This window comes from Ascaphus truei, chromosome 5 (genome assembly GCF_040206685.1).
Source record: "Ascaphus truei isolate aAscTru1 chromosome 5, aAscTru1.hap1, whole genome shotgun sequence".
In the NCBI taxonomy this organism is placed as follows: Eukaryota; Metazoa; Chordata; class Amphibia; order Anura; family Ascaphidae; genus Ascaphus; species Ascaphus truei.
The window spans coordinates 265,205,317-265,228,412 of NC_134487.1; the positions used below are offsets into that span (position 1 = coordinate 265,205,317).

Here is a 23,096-nt window from a genome sequence, read left to right on the forward strand (position 1 = left end):
CTACTTGAGTATTGTATTGAGTAATGAATAAAGGATTATTGATACCCTTATGGTTTTGTTTGGGAGATCTTTTCCTTTGTTTAACCAATAATTATTCCCTGGTAATTTTATTCACTTCCTCTAATGATTTTTCCAGATCTGTGGGTGAATAACCCCTATCATGGAACCTGGTCAGAAGTTCATGGGATTGTTTGATAAAATCCTCATTGCTGGAACAAATTCTTTTTAATTGACCCTTCGGAATGTTTCTCAGGAGGGACTTGGGATGGCAGCTGTCAGCTCTCAAAAAAGTGTTGCGTGAGTTAGGTTTCCTATAAACATCTGAACTAATAAACATATTAATATCAATAAATAATAATACGTCCAGATAATGTATGTGATGAAAATTATGTGAGTGAATTGCAAATTAAAAATTTTATCATTAAGATATTCTATAAATAATAAAAGTGAATCTACACCCCCGTGCCAAATAAAAATAAGGTCATCTATATATCGTTTGTAAAAAGTCGATAGAAACCCCTATCTCCAAACACATGGTCCGACTCCCACAAACCTAAAAATAGGTTTGCATACGAGGGGGCAAAACTAGTGCCCATAGCGGTTCCACGTATTTGGAGATAGAAAGCCCCATCAAACACAGTAATTATGAGTGAGTAAAAAGTGAATGCAATCTAAAATAAAAGTGCTCTGTACGAGTGCTCAAGATAATGTCTGACAGCTGCTATCCCTTGATGATGGTCTATAACAGTATACAAAGATGTAATGTCCAACGTTACCCATATAAAACCTTTTTGCCAAATGATAGAATCCAACTGTTCCAATAGGTCACTACTGTCCCTAATGTATTGAACTTTATTTTTGTTTTATACAATTGATTGGCTTTTTTTCAGAGCACCACACATTTTTTTCTTCTTCTTCTAAGACGGAAACAGGTAATCTGGATTGCCCACACAGATAAAGCCATAGGTTTGAAGAGGATATGCCATAACACGTGTATAGGATTTGCAACAGTACAATCTTTCAAAATATTTGTGCGCGCCAAAGGCTAGAAGGAATGGTTAACAGTTGAGGCTCAGATATGGGATGTGAACCCATCATGTCCCCCTCCAAACCATGATAAGAAAATAGACTAAAGACTTATGAAGCGCTCTCTTAGGAAAAAGTACTTTACCACATTTATCTGAGGTCCCATGATGTCCGTGGGTGTATTTGTGCAGTATTGGAGCTAAAGCTCAGTTTTCTAATTAAGCATCTATTGTCAATAATAATAACTTTAATATTGTGCTTTTCTCCTATTGGAACTCAAAGCGCTTCACTATTACAGTATAGTGTGTGTGGTAGAACAAAAATTCCTCCCAAGGGGGAAGATAGTGGCAGTGCACTGCGTGCCAACAAGTGCTTAATTCGTTCTGGATGCAGGAAGAATAAACGGATGCTGGATCATGATTCCAATGTGTGTGGTATGCAGCACATAAGCATTTTTACAGACAGTTCTCGTCAAGATGAATTTCCAATCTACATTTTTGGGTACCCGAGGAACAGGGAGGTAAAGTGACTTGCCCAAGGTCATAAGCTGACACCAGGAATCGAACCAGGTTCCCTTTTCAAACCCAGTGTCATTGTTTACAGTCTGTGTCTATACGGAGTCACTACTCCTCTCTACAGCGTTTCTACAAATACTGCAAATTCTTTCAAATGAAGGACTCCTCAATATAAGCGTGAGGAGCTCAGCAGAGTGTACCTTTGTAAGATAAGCACGAAGAGCTACATTTATGGTCCAGAGATTATAAAACAAGAGTGGCCTCTAGTGATTTGTACATAATACAGCTGAATAATGGAGATCTAGTTTTACAATTCATGGTCAACAGCGACATCTACAGGAATGTGTTCAGTTACTGACACTGCATGAGAGTTGCATGCCATGCGCAAGAAACATTGGCCTGATTCCTTTGAGGTATGGGTGTGGTGTGTTCTGGAATGTAGAATTACCATGTGTTTCGTCTGTTGAGTTGTACGCATGCTGTAAAAAAAGCTGGTGGGGTTTGCTCACAAACTGCAGCAAATACACACAAACACTCCAGATCTGGGAACGTTAAGACTGATGGTATGGAGATCAAGAAGGTTGGAGGAATAAGACAAAATGGAAGTAAAGCACAAGAAAAGTAAAATGTATCTCAACTGTCCGTCCTTAGATGCCAGATACATAATGTAGGTACCAACTGTAGAAACAAGTAAAATAAAGACGTCTCCCTTATACACATTATCCCAAAGGAATAAAGAAGATAAAGACTGTAAGGGAAATTGATCACAGAAGATAAAGCTGTGGCGGGGTTAGTATGTGCAAGAATGACGTAAGAATAGAATAGGGATGTTTTTTGATGTATATATGCTAGAGCTTTGAGAGATTCCTTGTCTAGACCAGGGTGCTTGTTCTCATCACATAGGCAGCACTGTACTATTTATCCTAATTAACATGCTGTGCTTAAATAAAACTAATTCTACTTTAAGAAACATCTGTTGTGGCTCTAGTTCCTTCAAAAGGCATACAATCAAATTTGTGATACCTTCTAGAATGGGTGCGATATGCACCAAGATACAGATAATATTTCTGTCCACAGGATACAACATTTTTTGCAAGCAGGCTTAAAAAATAATCCCAAGTCAAAGTAACAATTCTTGTGATCAGCACCATTAAAGGGCAACCCTTGACATCTAAACCTTTATTAAGATTCAGCAAAACGATTATAGAAAATGTAACTTCTCGCTATAAGTTTTATTTCCATCTTTGCATCTCTTTCAGGTGTTGCAGATACTCTTGACAAGCATCTTTTGAACTAATGCAGAAAGCTACAGTATGGACAAGTGACTATAGAGGCAATCCAAGCTGGCAATTTTTTGTTCCATATAAAAAAAATAAAAAAATGAAGCAGGGATTCTCCGGAGCAGAACCGTATTCATTTAAGCTCCGGGGACGTCCTGCTTCCATTGATACTTGCCTCCAAAGGGAGTACTGGTAGCCGATCCGCTCAGCTAGCAGGATCACGTAATGGCAGAATCACAAAGCTACCGCGCCCTGTGGGCCATTAGGAAGCAGTTACATCATTGGATTCAGCTTCCTATTGGCCCGCGTGATGCCACAGCTTTAAACTTTACCGAGATTCCCGCACCCCCTTTGGAAGTATCTCGGGAAGTAGGGAGTTTCTGCGGAACTGTAATTAATGGGTTCAGTTCCAGAGACCCCTTGCTTCAAATCTATGTAAAAAAAAAAAAAAAGATTTGACAAAAATCGCAAGAATTGCTCCATTAAAACTGTGTTTTTAGTGGCTGTAACATCAGCAAGAGTAGCTGAATTACCAGCCTCGTCTTCCAAACCGCCTTACCTCATTTTCCATCAAGACAACGTCGTTTAGAGAACAGTGTCAAAATTCAGATCTAAACATCTTAATGAACAGATCATCATTCTTTCGTTTTGTCCAAATTCTCAGAATATTACAAAACAAAAGGCATTCAGTGGATCTAGTCAGTGTTTGTCCTGTACGAAGGACCGTGAAGAGGACTGGCACCATCAAAAGATTTAATTGCACAGTCATACAGAATCTGCCCTTTTCAGTTAAAGCTCATTCCCCTAGACCAATTTCTACATCTTGGGCTGTGAAAGCAAACGCCTTGTCAGTTGATATTTGTAGAGGAGCCACCTAATCTAGCATTCACACTTATCAAGCATTGGCATTGCTACCTTAGCAGACACAGCCTTTGGAAGGAAAGTTACATAGTTACATAGTAGATGAGGTTGAAAAAAGACGTAGGTCCATCAAGTTCAACCTATGCTAAATTTAGACAACAGATACTTTATCCTATATCTATACTTACTTATTGATCCAGAGGAAGGCAAACAAAAAACCCCATTAAGGGGAAAAAATAATTCCTTCCCGACTCCAAGAATTGGCAATCGGATTAATCCCTTGATCAACTTCCTTCCCATGTATACTTATTTGGTATATCCCTGTATACCTTTCCCATCTAAAAAGATGTCCAACCTTTTTTTGAACAAATCTATTGTATCTGCCATCACAGCCTCCATGGGTAATGAATTCCACATTTTAACTGCCCTTACTGTAAAGAACCCTTTCCTTTGTTGCTGGTGAAATTTCCTTTCCTCCAACCTTAAGGGATGGCCCCGAGTCCTTTGTACTGCCCGTGGGATGAATAGTTCTTTTGAAAGCTCCTTGTCTTGTCCCTGAATATATTTGTATATAGTTATCATATCCCCTCTTAGACGCCTATTTTCTAATGTAAATAAATCTAATTTAGCTAGCCTCTCCTCATAAGTTAGAATGTCCATCCCCTTTATTAATGTGGTGGCTCTTCTCTGCACTCTCTCTAGTTCCCTAATGTCTTTTTTTAGGATTGGTGCCCAAAATTATACTCCATATTCAAAGTGTGGTCTTACTAATGCTTTGTAAAGGGGCATGATTATGTTTACTTCCCTTCCATCCATTGCCCGTTTGATGCAAGATAAGATCTTGTTTGCCTTTGCAGCTACTGCATGACATTGGGCACTATTGCTAAGCCTGCTGTCTACAAGCACTCCTAAATCCTTCTCCATCAAGGATTCCCCCAATATATCTCCATTTAATTTGTAAGTCGCCTTTTTATTCTTGCATCCCAAATGCATAACCTTACATTTATCTGTATTAAACCTCATCTGCCATTTACCTGCCCACGTTTCCAGTCTCTCCAAATCCTTCTGTAGAGAAATTACATCCTGCTCTGATTCTATTACCTTACACAATTTAGTATCATCAGCAAAGATGGAGACTTTGCTCTCGATCCCAACCTCAAGGTCATTAATAAACAAGTTAAAAAGCAGGGGTCCCAGTACCGATCCCTGAGGTACTCCACTCACAACTTTAGCTCAACCTGAAAAAGTTCCATTTATGACAACCCTCTGTTGTCTGTCCTTTAACCAGTTTTCAATCCAGGTGCATATATTATTACTGAGTCCAATTTTCTTTATTTCGTACACCAACCTCGTGTGAAACCGTATCAAAAGCCTTTGCAAAATCTAAGTAGACCACATCAACTGCATTACCCTGTGATCCAAAGCAGTGATTTAATTGTTTCCCTTTCAACTATTTTTAAAATTTTTACTGTGTGACATTACACGTGTATGTGCTCACACAGGAAACAAAAAAAATGTATTTAAAATTATTATCTCCTTTCTTTTTGTCCAGTTATGACAGCACACATTTTGCCCACCCATTGTGTGGTTTTGGTTCTGTGTGTGTTGTTGGTATGTGTTCTATTGTTTTATTGAGCCGAACGACACTGACCAGTAGGAACTTAAGTCTATGATCGCTACTCCTCACGAGGTCAAAAGCTTCTGTCTCAGTTCAAGGGAAGAGGTGCAATTCCATAGGTTTGTACTGCCGTGAGTAGACTATAGACAATGGTAAGACAAATTATATTTCTCGTAGTCCCTATGACAATGTATGCTCGATTCCCATCCTGTTGTAATCACTCTCCCTGTTCTCTTTTCTCCTGCTTTTGTTTTCTAAAAGCTTGGCTAGGTGCACAAGTTGAGGTAATAGGAGAGACCCCCTTTGTAGAGCACTTTTACATCAGCTGACATGTGTCCTCCGGTTGGGAGTAACCTAATACCCCATTGTCATTAGAGATGGGTGGAACAGTCCAAATCAGTGTCCCGGAATATCCCCAATAGTTTAGGCCAAATCTGTCTGCCCAAGGATTTGGCATTCAAAAAAATCCTAGTAGATTGTTAATAATCCGGACTGATTCTAAAATACTTTTTTTTTTTCCCTATAAAAAAAATAATAGGTCTAAAGCAGGTGGTCTCCAGCATTGTATTTGAAGCCCTTTGAATTGAAATACATACATCTAGGCGAGCAGAAAATAATATTACATGCACTAATGCTTAAAAAAAATGAGATAAGAAAATAATGAAATATGCAACCAATTAAACACAAATAATACAGTTGAATTGTTTTTATTAACATTTCAAACAAAAAAAAAAAAGTCAGATATGATTTACATGTCCCAGGAAACTAAACACCGAAAATAGGCTATGAAAAGTATGATAATTTTCAATACTATTAAATTCATGTCAACAAAGGCAGGTTAAAAAATTAAAATTGCAATGGAGTAGTCGTGTGCCTGCTTTGGTTTCTAGGGCTTGGATAACATGATGCGTACATACAAATGAAGGACATTTTTAAATGAAAAAATAGAATGGGGTGGATGAGAATATGCACAGAAGAGTTCCCCTCCCATATTGTAAATTCAATGGCGTGAATGGATTGAAAATGGTGGTATAAACAGACCGGCAAAGAACACCACAGGCACAGATATGCAATACAACTACTTCAAAGCAGCATTCTCCTTTGTTGACATTTGAGGTAAGGCCCGAATTGGATTGGGTTCTGGTTTCAAACGTCAGCAAAACCTTCTGGTTTGGAAACAATCAATTAAAAAGTAGGCTTATACTCGGTTACTAGATGGGCACTGGTCAGCACCCCCAGCTAGGAAGCCAATGAAGGCAGGCTCACAGGCACCTTCCTGTCCTGAGACTGACAACATTTGGGTACTAACAACTAAAGTAAGCAACGCAGATTGCTGCAATAGGTGTGACCTGAACTGTAAAGTATACATACTGTGTTCCTTGCAGCACGGAAATGTTAGGCTCCATGGATGTATAACCACTACAGCACGGTAACTTCTTTTGCTGCAATGAGTTGTAGGCTCCTCTTGCAATTAAAGGGAAGCAGCTGACACTCAAGGCCTTGTGCATAGCAGCAAAAATACATTTATATATTAGAAAAGAGCTAAAACCATATCTGGGGGCAAATCAACAAATCTCTAAAATCACTAAAACTAAAGCTTGGTATAATGCATAGCAACCCTTCTGCGTTGGAATGGAAATAAATCAGCAAATCAGGGACTCACTCGATTGCCACTATCTAAATAAACATAAATATACAGTACACAGTTCTCTAGCAACAAAATACCTTTAATATGGATTTTAGCTCCTATGATTTATTGATGTTTACAAAAGCTGTGTGAAAAGAAAGTCTGCAGCATACAGGTCTAATGAAAATGGATTTTGGCATTTCAAATTTTATAATCAACAGTATAAAGTATTTCACCCAAGCAGCAGTCCAGTAAGCCCCCCTGGTTAGACTAGCAGCTATACATTAAGTGCTTGCTGGAAACTTTCAGTAACAAGGGAAAGGGCCTTTCAAGCAAGTCATCCTATCTAATATTATACCAATTCTCAGCACTTACTTAAAATGAATAGATGCTGCTTTTCAAGTAACTGAAATTTACACTAGGCCTTTACTGATGGAAAAAAAGTAGCACGATGGTAAAACATTATGGTATGTATTTACTAAGCAGTGCTATGCCAAAAATGTGACGGTAGAATAGGCTTTCTTCTGGCAGTTGAAGTGGTCTTGTGAACTATCACCACTTAATAAATATGGGCTCATATGTTCCATCTTGCTGAAAAAAATCTCAAAACAGATGGCATGCCCTATAGTTTACAATATGTTGTTTTTAAAATGGGAAACAATCATTTGTCTTTATGTGAATCGTATGGTGAATTTAAAACATTCGGTGAATAACAAAATGTGGCCATATTTTATCAATAACTTCAGCATATCTGTATACATAGAATTTTACTACCAAAAACTGTGAACATTAAATGTGAATGAGTGCTTCTGTAACGTAAGATCCTATTAGTCTTCTTGGGGCTCTGATATACTCTTGCTTAATGTTAATTGCTATGTGGTAACAAACCAAGCAAACCCTTGTATGCATCACCTAGCACAGTGCCCCTCTTTTCTATTTGTGTCTAGTGAGCCCCTTTTGGTACTGATACAATACAAATGGGGAAACAGTTACCAAGAGGCACAATACAGGATACAAGCCTTTGCTGTCCAAATAGTATTACACTCCTGCATGATCCTATTCAACTCATCTAGAAATATTGTTTCCTAAAATACAATAAATTCATAAATTTGATATATATTTATATATGTATAAAACAAAATACCAGTTTTAATGACATTCCAGCATTTGAGACATACAGTACAACATTGTAAAAGAAAAATGTCTCTCGTTGCAGTGTTCGACACTTCTGCAGTCTTAAACTGCTGATCTTCATTAGGAGGATAAAAATAAACTAGGTATAACTGTGATAGAAAATGGGGGAGGGGGATTTTTTTGTCAATACACTAGGAGGCAGGTTAGCTGCAGAATTGATATAATGGCTTGTGATGGCCGGAGGTTCTCTCATTCCACAAGTGTCTTCAATTTACATTCAAGCATTTTGCTTTAAAACAAAGTTTACAAAAATAGATACATTTCCAAAGAGATTGCTTAGTAACAATAAGCTACCTAGCAGAATAAAAACCCTGATTACAAAAACAATAGCTGTGCAAAGGGAATGTATGATTCATGCATTGCAGTGCTTTAACTTGTTTGCGATGGCATACAGACATATAAACGGGGTTCCCAGGCTATGACTCATTGCAAAGTAATGCATTACATTGATGCACCAAGTTCTTACAAGGTAGGGAGGCTGTGATTCCAAGCAGTGGGCACAGCATGCAAAGGACAACAGCAAATATATAGTGTCCATTAGCGTGTTCCTCTGAATTATGATACATTAGAAAACCAATTATTTGAGAGCCCTGCCATTTGTGATTAAAATAGCAATGTTAAATACTTGCAAGCTCATTGCCCTTGGCAAAATTACTTATAAAATCTAGTTTACCACTAGGTATTAGAGGTAATAGGCTGACCTTAGGTCACCAAAATGCTCTGACGGTATCACGTATTCTAAAACAGAGTCAACAAAGGTACATTTACCTACCATGACCCCAAAAAAAAAAATGTGAATATGGCCTTCTTTAGGACATAAGCAGATCCAGTCTGTACATGGAGGAAGAGAAGACCCCATAACTCAACGCTTTAAAGATAACTTGAGTTTCATTGACCTAAAGAGTTTTCTGAGGGAGATCAGATGTACTGCAAGACTCCAGTAATCCTTAAAGTCAAAAAAGAAAAATAGGCATTTGCATTATAGTGATATCAATCTCCTCTGAAAATCAGAGGCAATCACAAAAACGTTGAGTGAAAGTTGTTTAAGGCAGTGTATCCTATCTCATACTTTGGTTAGTGAAATGAAGTTCACTCTGTATATTTGTGCATTCCTAGGGCATGGTGACCAAGATATCCTTCATTTGCACGCCTGGCTGTAGTGAGGTCCGACACCTTTAGTTGTTATTTTAGGTCTGCACCACATAGCAAGTTTAAGTTACAAACCCTGCACCATCTACCCTTTGAGAGGAAGAATAAAAATTCAAAGGAAATTAAGATCACTGATAAACCCCACCCCTGCCATGAACAATCACAACTGTAGACTGAGCATAAAAGTCAATTTTGTCACCCTTGACGCAAACATTTTGACGTGACCCAGTGTTGAAAATCTTCTGGTTTCTACAACACCTTTCGAAGGTCTCCTATTCTTTGATGTAAAAACCTCCTTTGCAAGCCACACAGTTAGCTTGAGCGTGTAAGCATGTCTTGGTTGTCTTCGCGGACTTCTATTTCTGTCTCATTTGGTTTTTTCTTTTTAACGGTCACAGACGTCATTGCGTCATCCTTAGTCAGCTCTGATGCTAGCAGTGAGGTAACAGCACAGCCAGCTTTTCTATTAGCTGCAATGAAACAAGAATAGGTTGTGAGAGAAAGAATGGAAAAAGCACATTACATTCATATTGTCTAGGACCCCATGGCCCTCCTGACTTTGGATAAAACAACAATATTCGTTCAAACACACATAGTAAGATTGCAATAGATTAAGAGTGAGTTTGGGAAATCTTTACATTGGAGGCTTACCCCTTGTTTCCAGATGTAACATTTACCCGTGTAATGAAATTTACAAACAGCAGTTTTAAGTACAGATTCATGTTAAGATCATGAAATGCAGGATATTGTTTTTGTAATTTTCAATACACATCCAGAGTTCTGTTCATGTGGTCTCCCTGATTTAATATTACTAGTGCAGAATAATAGACATTTGCGCGATGTAAACAGCACCTACAAGTTGTACCCTTCTTGCACATTGCGATCCCAGGGTCACTGATGAAGCAAACTGAAGAGGAGTCCACTTCCATATAGATGGGCAAACAGGTCCAAAACCTCTTCCCGGATTTGTTAGACCAAATCCGGTCCCCACACCAAAATCCATCTGCGGATTGGGTACTAAAAAGAAATCACGGAGGATAAATACAAATCCACCATTAAATCCATTCCTGTGTTCATTTTTATAATTTCTGTCACCTAAAATCCATCTAGAGCCGATTCCCAGAGTAGCAGTGGTTGTGGGTCCTAGTCCTGTTGGGTTTGATACCAGTCCAGTTATTAGGTACCGTAGACTTCTCAATTCTGGATAGTTCTTATAGACAGCCTTTGATGAAGTGTAGAATGTGACTCATTTAAGTATATTTTAAATATCCATTAGCATATCTCCCAGGGTATCTCAGGTGTGCTCCTTTTTCAGCACAGGCATCGCTCCCTAATTTATTTCGAGGGAGGATTAAGGGGATATATATACACACAATTAGAGAAGTCTATCTTTGGATTTTCAGTGATAGAAAAAAAAAATGCGGATTTGACTTTCTGAGACTGATCTGCAGAATTCCGAGGCCGAGAGGAACTGGTCAATCCGCGCCGGATTCAAACTCGACTAAAACAATTCGCCCATCTCTATTTGTCCAGCCAGATTGCATTCAGCCCTCCTCAACATAGCCGCTATGTAATGGGGCTCCTTTAGTGCAAGACCCCATGACGTGGTGGTTCTGTCATGGGAAAAGCAAAGGATTAAAATGTAGTGATTTATTTTCGGTAAAAAAAAAGAAATGGGACCAATTTTGCATTGCTTTGCGAACTCGGGTGAAAGCTTTTCCCATATCTATGTTCTAATAAGAAGAAATAACTGCACTGTGTTGAGCATCACTACAAAGGCCCTGGGGATGCCACTTTGTGGCACACATACTTAAAGTCGGCCACTGATCCAATTTGTCGTTTTACCTGTTCTCGGAAATACAATTTTTTTTTAATAGAATACTGATAAATAATTTTTTACCGCTACAATTTTGCTGAAAATGCATGCTTATTATAGAAAAGAGGAGTGTTTACATGTTTATTTCACTTGTGGTCCTGCAAAGGAAATAAGACGTTAAAACTCTAGTCATCAAGCACAGTTCATGCACATGCATATCACAGCACAAAGAAAAACAGGTTTACTGTTTGGCCACAAAAAGCAGGATCATCTGCACAAAAAACGTGCAATTAATAGTGGAAGGGCTGATATTAACCCATCCTGCAGGAATGTATTAATTGTCAACTGTGATATCTCAGTTTCTTCTTCAAAACTATCAGTCTGCCAAAGGGGGGGAAAAAGTGAACCCAAAAAAAAATCACTCCTAAAAAAAGAGCGCTTAGATAACTGAAGCATCAGATGGGTATATTAAGATATCAGCCTCCTCCAGTACTCAGGTCAGGAACCAAGCAAAAGCATGTGTGGAGTAAGGCAAAAAAGGACAAAGTATAACATAATTCCAAACTCTTAGGCACACTTTAACCATTTAGAGTCCAGCAACATCCAGTTAAAAGTGCAACTTCTATTGAGGAGTTTTAAAACTTGGAATAATGTGTTAACCATATAAGTAATAAAAGGGCTGCTACACAGACCACGTCTACTGTAGCATTGAAAGGGTAAATAGACTTAAATACTGTTAAAACTTGAATGCACAAAAAACTGAATGGTCACCGTTAGGCTCTACAGGATTAAGAACAGAAGGTGACTAGTAGTTTCCATGAACATTAAAAGAACTGGTTGGAGAGATGTACAGTAGTGGATAACCTCTTATCTTACAGAAATGGATTTGTGACATTAAAATGTGCTAATTTAATATTCAGTTGAATAAAATAAGAAAATGTGAACATTAAATGTGAAAGTTAAAAGATGTATGGATTTGGAATGAAATAATCTTTTAATGAATGTAATATAGTGTAATGCCTTTAAAACGGCAAGACTATAGGAGCATCTAAACTTCAGAAGTGAACTATCTAGTAGAACTACTGCAGTTCTTATATTTCCGAGAACCAAAAGTAACCTCTCAACCAGCTCTTTAGTCCTATTCCTATGCGGTCCGCTTCATCAGCAACAATACGGTTAATAAAATAAAAAATTTAAATAATGAATTCATTGATAAAAAAAGGATATAAGTTGGGTGTATTTAATAATAACAAAAATTCAAAAGGCAAATTGGCTGATAATAGCACAAACACATCACACGCAATGCACCAAAAGGTTACCAGTTCTGGGGCCTGCTCCTCCTCGTCACTGAGGGACAGGAGAGAGTCTATCGAGAGGAAAGAGCATTAGCAGAGGGGACTTGTCCTCTTTTTAGTTCACTCAGCTCTGGAAACAGCTCTATTATTCACCACTTACCTTTCAAAATGCACAGACAAAATGTCAAAATAGCAAACTTTCCCCAACGGAACCAAAGGAAACCCACAAACTGGAAGCAGTGTACACATTGCCAAACCTGGTCTACCAACCTCCTATGAATTGTAGACTCCATTAATAGCCTTCCCCTTTATTAACCTTCTGCCAATTAAGGATTTTTTTAAAAATGCGTTACTATAGTAGCCCTAATATAAACCGAGACGGAGAAGCTATTACAAAAATGAATCAAAATGTCTTATATTCCACATGACCTTCTAATATGATGTTGGATGGCTAAAAGAATGAGTTCACAAGCTGAATGGGAGATGTACAGTATGGCTTCAAAACATTGTATTTTATAAATGTGCTGCATCATCATGCACTCCTACTCTATGTATACTTTGAAGTTATAAATATACATGCATTAGAAACTTTCACACACTGTATACAAGTAACAAATACATTCAGCCTACTTTAAGTGTTATTTTGACCACAAAAAGACAGGGGAAAAAAGAATGTTGGCTGAAACCATACATTTATTTCCATATGCTAAAAAGGATTCAATAAATACAACATTGCAGTCAATATATCCAGAACAAACTCATAACTGATCTACTGTAGTTAACACATTGAGACATAACTGCAACCAATGAAAATAAGAGTTTGGATTCTCAAAGATTTCTAATTAGGTTACTTTCTTGACATTTAAAGAGCTTTTCTGTGAATAAGTTTGATCGTCACCTATGCCTTTTATGAAGATAAAATAGGTCAGAAGGCATCTTTCCTTCTGGCTCCTTAAACCTGGAAAATACTCCTACATTATCTGCTTAAAAGGTTTTAAAAAAAGCAATTGTAACTGAGCAAAGTAAAATAGAGTTATATAAACAGAATACTTGTGAAATTCTCGGAAATTAAGCTGCTGTTGTAAGACTGCAGAAGCGTTGAGTGGGTGGATTTGTGTACAAACCTCCCATTTCCACCCTCTCATATGTCATTATTTTTCTGGAATTAGCTTCAGGAAGGATGCTTGTTACGAAAAAGGAAAGATGCTAATATGGACTGTGAAACCATCTTATTTGCACAAGACAGGATTTTACATTCTATGTAATTGGTGGATAGTGTAACAAGCCAAAATATACACGAGTGGAAAGAAAACTGGAGCATTCTGGGGGGAAAAAAGCAGAATGGTGCAGAATTCATCTGTCTATGCTAGACTTTATAGTCTACTGCTTAAATATAAGAAAATCATTAATGCATTATTAATATTTATATTTTAGGTGACAAGACCGGATCCACGTCTATGATACTTTCTAGGTGAAAACAGACACCTTCCTGCACAGTACAATTAAAAAAAGCTTTAAACCAAACAGCAACAACTGACTAATGATTGGTTTTGTGCAAGCAAATTATTTGCAAACTAGCTGTAGACTTCACATGTGATATGTCACAATATACCAAAACATAACTAAAGCAAGACCAACTGTGTTGATCATATTACACTTGAGATCTTAATAACCATATGTATATATAAAATGGTTTTGAAGCAAAGGTGGCACTGTGTGCTCATTTGCATATCATTTCCCAGAATGCCTTGCTGCAGTGGAAGTGCTGTGTGATAATGGTGAAAGGCGGGGTTGCAGACCTGTCTAAGACATGCAAATGAACATACAGTAATATTTACAGTTGCTATATATATATATATATATATATATATATACACACACACACACACACACACACACACACACACACACACACACACACACCTATATAGATATATCTATCGCAGATTGCAAGATTCAGGCCCAGCACCTACAGGAGGTGGAAGACCAGAGCGCCAGCTTCATTTTGAGGGGAATATTGACACCTTGCCCCGATTCCCCGGAAGCAAAGTCCAACTGGAATGTGGGAGGCATCAATCCTCCCATGAAAAGGAAAAAGATACCTGCTCACCTGAAAAGATTAGGTACAGGTATAGCATTCATCTGACACAGACGGAACATGAAAAATTGAAACAAGGTTGGGTCCAGTCATGCTTTTTTTCACATTATAATAGCAAAAAGAGAGGGGTTGTGATTCTTGTGGTAAAAGGTGTCCCATTTGAATTAGATAATCAGATCCGGGATCCGCAGGACAGATTTATAATCATCTCAGGTAAACTGAGCGGTATCAGAATTGCCCCGACAAATATTTATGCGTCAACGATCTACGACAGATCTTATTTCACTTCTCTTTTGGGTAAACTAGCACCCATGGCCACTGATCACCAGATTATCCATGGGTGTGATTTTAATATAGTAGAAAACCCACTTTTGGGTTTTACTTCGAGACACAGATAATGTAAATAATACTCTTAATTGCGTTTTTTTCAGGGACACATTGCCTGGCGTAAAATGAGAAAATATTTCACACTATCCCCAACAGTCTCTAACTACCTACCTATTGTGGGAAATCTCAACTTTTTTGCAGCCCAAGATCACTCGATCTTTATGGCCACCAGGTGCCTTGTACATATTTCTGGCAGTTTCGGTCCAGGGGAACATGTGTTTCCAACCTTCAACAACTTGGAGAAAACTACCAGTTATCAAATAAACAATTCTTTGCTTTCTTGCAGCCGAGACATTATGCAGCCAGTGCAATCTTTATTGGACCATAATCCGCTGGAGGCTGGGCTTGATACGTCCCTAAAGACGGGCTTCACCTCCAAAATGATTTACAGTAGTTTGATAGAAATCCGTACTGCCAAGTACTGGAATCCTTTGCTCACCAAATGGCAAGTGGCGTTCCCTAAGCTTTTGGATCTAGAAGTTCCGGTCGCGGGGTATGGGGGTGGTGCGCTCTATTACTTTGGTTGCTAATTTAAGGGAGCTACAGATCAAAATAGTCAATCGGGCGTACATATCCATAGCACAACTGAATAAATTCCAACATGGGTCCAGGGTACTGTGTCAGAAATGTGGCTGCAGTGATGCTAATATTTCTCATTGTTTGTGGCACTGTAGGAAGATACGGAAATTTTGGTATAAGAGCTTGGGCTTTCTAAATAAGTTCTTGCGAATACAGCTTTCGTTGACTTCAGGGTAATGCTCTTTGGATATTTGAAGGTTTGTGAAACTATGACTCTAAGGGTACCACAACTGGCGGGTGTAATTCTTTTGTTGACGCAAAGGTTGATTTTAGTCAATTGGATCAGAACACACGCCCCAACGATTGCCCAGCTAGAATCATTCCTGTTCTGTCATGACCAAACAAAAATTTGACTCATATGGAGACACGGAGCAGAGAACAGATAAAGTCCTTAATAAATGGAAGCCATTCCTAAATACTCTGTCTCCCGACACCTTCAAAGAGGTGGAGTCCCTTCAAATATTTGAACTGGGTATCCACTGCATTGCTCCATGGGTCATGGGAAAGATTAAAGGAATTATAGATCTTCAGAGTACATAACCAATGCGACGGTCTGAGGCGTTGAGATCCGCAGTTCTCTCTCCATGTGTCTCTGTCCCCTTCTCACCCTAGAATATTATTTTCAGTTATATGTAAAAAAAGAAAGTACTGATGTTTATTTGATTATTTCCTGAAGCAATATATAAAAACAAAGTGCCTATTGCTCTGATAGTGAAAAAGTGTGATTACTTAATATATGAATGCATATGCAAATAGTCAAATCAGTTAGTGTCCAAAAAAGAAATCCTAGATCTGCAACCAAAGATAAAGGATTTTCGAAGTCCTTTCTAGTATATTGCTGTGTAGAAGAGTCTTTTGGTGCATATATCCAGGAGAGGGAGAAAACAATAGTGTGATACGGTTTAAATAATGAGATGATCACATACACATGGTGAGCATTCTACTCGCATTCGGTTTCTTTCTTTTCAAGCCTTTGGAATAAATCTCAGTGAAATACTCTTATAAAATGTAAACAACAATAGAAAAATTGAGTAAAAGAACAGTGTGGGAAGGGAAGGTAAATAATCGAAGGAAAATGATTAAATAGAAAGCCTAGTGTCACGTTAATGTATTAAACTATTCAGTTGTGTTAACAATACAGCAACCAAAGGGTTCAACTGTATTAAGACATATTTTTCTGTCTCCTGTGAGGTCATCAAGGATTGACCTGGTGTGTTTGTGGGGGCAATAAAACAATAAAAATAAGAACCATGATGATAGCATACAGATATTGCTGTCCTGCCAGGCCAATTTTCAAAGGGGCATCGTAAAAGTTTATGGACCCTCTCTGGCCAGAGGTGACAAAACGGACATTATTCATATCTTTACAGGTTTACAAAATGGAAGATAATTAAAATATGATGCACAAGAGATTGATCAGTGAGAGATCAGACACACCCACAAAAGGTGGGCTGATCTTTAGGACAAGAGGCAACGCGTTGAGCATAAAAACCCTGTATTTATGCTAACAAAACTAGAATTCAACAGAGGAGTGTTAAATCCATAATATGTGAATACTCATATTTCAATTTCACGACATTTCGAGTAGTCTTATAGGTAGTAATGTATTAGACTTTTTCTGTTTTTGTAATTTTCTTATGAACTGTCTGCATACAGTATATAAATTGTATGTATTTGTATCATTCTCTCTCTGTAACCAGCACTGCAGCACGTATATTAAATCTAACATTTAAAAAGTACTCTTTTTGGGCTCTAATTGAACCTAGTACCTTTTTGAAAAGATTAACCACATTGTTGGACACATTTTGCTACATTGGATTTTTTTTTGTGTTAATTACATAATTTGAATAGTAAACAGGAGACCAGGAATGCCTAACGTTAGACCTTAAATTATTCTTAGCGGTGACAGCGTATTGAGGATTGGTGACGGTTTGTAGAACATGAACAGTTAACATCAAAGCACATGCAACACAAATGTATCCTGTTCCAGTAAAGCATCCTTCCAGGCTGGGAACCAGAATCAATAACCCCCGCCTCACTTTATGACGTGCTTAATAAGCACCAAGCAGCAGTAATAAATCCTGCCATATTTAGTAAAGGTGAACTGTCAGTTGAACTATACCACATTAAATATAAGCTGTCTTTGTTAAGTGAATGTTTAATGCAGTTGCGCACAACAAAATCATATGTAAACCCCTGCAGTGTCAGTGGGGCCCATCACGGAACAGCTATATAACTTTTTACTTTCTTGATCCCATTAATATATATTTTTTCTCTTCAGTTATTAGTTTTTTTTCTTGTTAATTCCATCTTTCACGATCTCTTCCTTTTGAACTCATTCTTCTCTCCATGCCACACAATGTATGGCCTTCAATAGGAATCATTCACTAAAGTGGATACTTCTTTTGTCTGCACCCATACCAGTTCGGGGGAGGGGGTGCTGTGTGTGTGTGTGTATATATATATATTTATATATATATAAATATATACAAAATAATAATGTATTTAATCATCAATGTTTTCGGCATATAGAAAAGCCTTTTTTGAGAAAGGCTTATGTATAAGCCGAAACATTGATTAAATAAATTACTATTTTGTAAATCCCTCATAGGGATTTTCAGTGGCCGCTTCGACATGTATATATTAAGGTCCTTCGTGCTGCTGTCACTTGGCTTTTTAAAATCCTCTGATGGGGTTTCACTGTGCAGCTGAAGGAATTTACAGCTTATGGGATTTACCTTGCCGTGGACCTCTTTTCCTTCTGAACGCAGCTCCAGTCTGCAGAGCCTCCATAAGGCTGTCCATTACACCAGTCTCATCACCCTCTGCCAAAACACAACAAAATGGGGTAAATTACACGGCCTAAACTAAGTTACTCTGAGCAGAAATAGCGTACTCCTACTGTTTGCTTTCAGCTTTCTAAATGTATTATTTGTATACTTCTATACAGATTGCAAACACACTAAATCTGTAAACAATGTCATAAAAAATAGCAAGTAATGTTAGTCCTTTTAATCACTTATTCTCTCACAATTCAGAAAAGTTCATCTCCAACAGTTAATGAACCAAAAGTACATTACTATTCTCACAGCATTCTGTGTGGGCTTAAAACATATCTCCTGTATATGTCATCAAAAACTACAGCACCCAAACGCTTCTTACATTTTTAGTGAGGTCACTTGAGACACCCAGAATGGAATATCAGGGGCAGACACACGGACAAAGACGCGAGACCATTAAGCATAGTGGTTTCTTGCCAGACATATCATTGGGTTGATAACTCAAAGTGACATCTGTATAATTATGTAAAGCTACTTTTGTATTGTCCTCAGACTATATTAACCATACCTTTCCTCAGCATATTATACTTATCCACCCCCCTTCCCCACTTTCTTTGCCTCCCTCGCTATTAAAAACGGGCATTAACAGTCATCCTGCCTTACACTGACACCCTCTAGTCTACCCTCTAGCCTCTAGCAGCAGAAGAGTGGCTGTTACATAATGGAGACAGTCAGCCAACTGAAGCTAAAAGACAGAATCTTAAATGGGAAAAAGTCCAAATGTAAAACGGCACATGCAATTTTTAACTAATCTGTCAGGAGGTGTGTTAAAAACAAAAACAAAAGCTAGGTGAAACCTACTAAATATATGAGTAGCTCCATGGCTGATACTATACACCTCATACATAATCCTTGGCCCCTTGCAGACACACTTACCAGAACACTCTCCTCCTGTCTCTGTATGTTCTCCCTACCTACAATTAGATTGTAAGCTCTTCGGAGCAGGGACTCCTTTTTCTAAGTGTTACTTTTATGTCTGAAGCACTTATTCCCATTATGTGTTATTTGTATTTGTTATTTATATGATTGCCACATGTATTACTGCTGTGAAGCGCTGTGTACATTAATGGTGCTATATAAAGACATACATACATACAGTACTAATATAGCCCAAGTAAAGCAGCAATGCTTTTTTATTTTTTATCAAGTATTTTACATTTTTATTTATGCAACCTATTTTCTAAATAGTGTTTACAAAAAAAAAGATTTAAAAGAAACCTTGCTCTCCTACAGTATGTTGGTTGATTAGTATCAGAGTTGAGATACTGTAGGACGGTGCTACCCAGGATTATAGTACAAAATTAACAGAAAGTCCTAAATAGAAAGGGCAAAGAAATCCATATACAGGTAGGTGCATACTAGACACCTCATACATAAACCTTGGCCCCTTGCAGACACACCAGAACACCCTCCTCCTGTCTCTGTATGTTCTCCCTACCTACAATTAGATTGTAAGCTCTTCGGAGCAGGGACTCCTTTTTCTAAGTGTTACTTTTATGTCTGAAGCACTTATTCCCATTATGTGTTATTTGTATTTGTTATTTATATGATTGCCACATGTATTACTGCTGTGAAGCGCTGTGTACATTAATGGTGCTATATAAAGACATACATACATACAGTACTAATATAGCCCAAGTAAAGCAGCAATGCTTTTTTATTTTTTATCAAGTATTTTACATTTTTATTTATGCAACCTATTTTCTAAATAGTGTTTACAAAAAAAAAGATTTAAAAGAAACCTTGCTCTCCTACAGTATGTTGGTTGATTAGTATCAGAGTTGAGATACTGTAGGACGGTGCTACCCAGGATTATAGTACAAAATTAACAGAAAGTCCTAAATAGAAAGGGCAAAGAAATCCATATACAGGTAGGTGCATACTAAATCATAATAGCAGACGGGTGAATAAATTAATTAAAAACTAGCTTTTAAAAGCTTCTTTTTAATTTAATTAATTTATTCGCCATTCTACCATTATGATTTAGTATGCAACTATATAGAGATTTTTGTGTTTAGGACTTTCTGTTCATTTTGTACTACAATCCTAGGTAGCGCCTATCTCAACTCTGATCCTAATCAACCAATATACAGTAGGAGAGTGAGGTTTTTCTATCTTTTTTGTTAACACTATTTAGAAAGCAGGTTGCGTAAATCCAAATGTAAAATACTTTTGATGGGGGGAAGCATTGCTGCTGTGCTTGGTATTTAATAGGTTTCACTAGCTTTTTATTTTGTTTTTGTTTTTTCACACCTCCTGACAGATTAGTTAAAAATTGCATGTGCCGTTTTAGATTTTTACTTTCCCCCCACTTTCTATTCATTCTGCTTTCTAAATACAGTACAATGAGATAAGTGGATGCGGTAGGATGCCAAAATGCTCCCTTGGCCGTGATGAATGTCAGTATTCGCATGACTACATGTGTATACATACAGATCTCGTGTATCCTTATCAATGTAGCAGCAGACTGAATGCAATGCTATTTGGGTCAGTGAGCTATTTTTCTATATACACATCACTGAAGAGCTCACAAGGGAAATGTGAATAAATGTATGTTTTGGTGAGATGAAGCAGAAGACTAGCTGAGGTCTTTTCCTCCCACTGAGTTATGAGAGTACAGTACTATTTATTCCTAAAGCTAGGAGTTCTTAGGCAATGAGAGTTTGGTAACCATCAAATCACTACTTCAATTTAAAATGACCCCTAAAAGGGCTCATCATTTTATGGTAACCAAACTCTTGCAGTGCCTTTATGCCTTTCATGACATGGTCTTGATCCTGTAAAATCAAATAGGTTGCCTGCCATGAACCATAAAACATACAAAAAAGCAGGCTCAGAAAAAAAATACAAAATCATATTTATATTCTTTTCATTTAGAATATATGCAAAAGAGAATCATAGTGAGAAAAGTGGCAACTGTATTTACAAATACATTTTTACAAACATTATACATGCTTATTTTTCAATCTGTAGTTACAGACCAGCTGTTTAGGAATCTCTGTGCTGGGCTTAATCTCTGTCTCATACTTCTAATTCGTTTCTAGGAGATTATTTTACATTCAAACTGCTTTTCCCCCCTACTGGTCATAAAAAAATGTCCGTCAACACGTGTCTCGGCACATGCAGCTTTTCTGAATCAAGGAAGCTGTACACAGGAAAAAGCCCAGGGTCTGGAACGGTGCCCAGAGAAAACAAATGAGTTATGGGAACTTCTTGCTGACGTTCATTATTACATCCACTCCCTACACCGCAGTGCAGACCTGTCCTCCCTGTCTGCATTGCACAAGCAAAGGGAGGGGAGGGAGGTTAAAGGTCAGAGACAGAAAGCTGCAGCCTGATCCATGCTCCATCTGCCGGATACAAATGGAAAATGTACACAAGTATCCACAAGCTGCTTATTTAGTTGCACTGAGGTTATATGGGACTCTTACAAAATAGCAACCGGGGAAAAAAAAATACAAACTGTAACTGAAGCTCTTGTTTGTTTGCTAAAAGGCAATGGTTGTTCATTGGAGGAGATATCTGTTTCTATCCTAACCAGAATAAAATATCTTATACATGTTGAAACAACTGTAGTACTAAGCACACAGTATCCTTGTTTTTGTGTCATGTATACTAAATGTATGTAGCAGAGGGTACAAGATTAATTTTCATTTAGTTGACTTGTTTTGGCACAGTTTAAAAAAAAAAATGGGACTTTAGTATTTCAAGGTGCTAAACTGAATGTCTTCAGAAGGACCCCACCCCCCCCCCCCCCCCGGCCACAGAGGGGGGCATGATCATGGGGGGCTGAGGCGAGAGGGATGTAAGGCAATGAATTTCTATTAAGCCAAATGCTTTTTTTTTTTTTTTCCTAACCTTTAAAACAGTAAGATGGCAGTTGAGTCCCATACAGTTATTGAAGGAATAATGTGATAAAAATATATATATATGCAATACTTTCTGTCCCTCGCAGGCATAAAACCAGAGCAATGAAACCCCAACAGCCCTGTAAACTGTGTACTCTACCCTTTTCTGCAGGAACTGTGGGTCTCACAAAGGCCTTATTCAATCCCCTCCTTGAGGAATATCAGATAATTACTCTCTAACCAACCTGGGTCAGCTATTTCTTCCGACAGGGGAAACCCGAATCACAGGAAGCTATAGCTTGCTCTGTCACCACAAACCACAAAGGAAATGAGAGGGCAGGAAAAGGGGATTTATACATTTTTTTTTAAATCCTCCCTCTCAAGGGGGCCAAGGAGGGAAGGGTTAACACAGAATAAATCTGTATCTTTGCCTCACGGTCACCATAGGAACAGTTCATGATGAAACCTAAATCTATAAAAGCACATTAGAACATCTGTCACTGCTTTACTAGCAGCACAGACACTCTACCAATGGCACCATCTGCTGGTGGAGTGTAGGCACAAATCTTGACCCAGATTACAAGACTAGACATGAATGGTGCAGGGAAAAACTAAAATGACACATAATAAAGCAATTATTTGTTCTTAGAGGAGCGGCAGCAACACATCTTCTTAAAACCAAATATATTTCTGGGCTTCCAAAACTTTCTTATTCTACAGAGGATAATTAAAAGTATCCCCAATGTACACAAATCTTTGCAACACAAACCCACGTATTTATTTTAGGAGATATGTGCACAAGGCTGCGCTTTTAGTGCCGTCGCCGGTGACAGCGACGTCACGCTGCGGTCGCTGGCAAAATCAAGCTGACGACATCCAGCCATCGCAACCAAGCCGTCGCGCCGCTTCTACTATAAGCGAACGCAATGGCGGCAATACATTTGTTTTGCCACGACGACGCCG

The 23,096-nt window shown here is 38.1% G+C and overlaps 1 protein-coding gene across 2 annotated transcripts in view; it reads right to left on the reverse strand.

The window, feature by feature from the left end:
* Nucleotides 1–5,991: 5,991 nt before the first annotated feature.
* The window catches only part of LOC142495895 (protein diaphanous homolog 1-like), a 31,875-nt gene continuing 14,770 nt past the window's right edge, over nucleotides 5,992–23,096 (reverse strand). The window contains exons 9-11 of one of the 2 annotated variants that reach the window (XM_075601991.1): nucleotides 18,184–18,270; nucleotides 12,406–12,452; nucleotides 5,992–9,740 (exon numbers count right to left, since the gene is read on the reverse strand). In XM_075601991.1, coding sequence (XP_075458106.1) covers nucleotides 9,702–9,740; nucleotides 12,406–12,452; nucleotides 18,184–18,270 — 173 coding nt within the window. In that variant the 3' untranslated portion in view covers nucleotides 5,992–9,701. The remainder of the gene's footprint in view (nucleotides 9,741–12,405; nucleotides 12,453–18,183; nucleotides 18,271–23,096) is intronic. The other variant, XM_075601990.1, reaches the window with a different exon arrangement.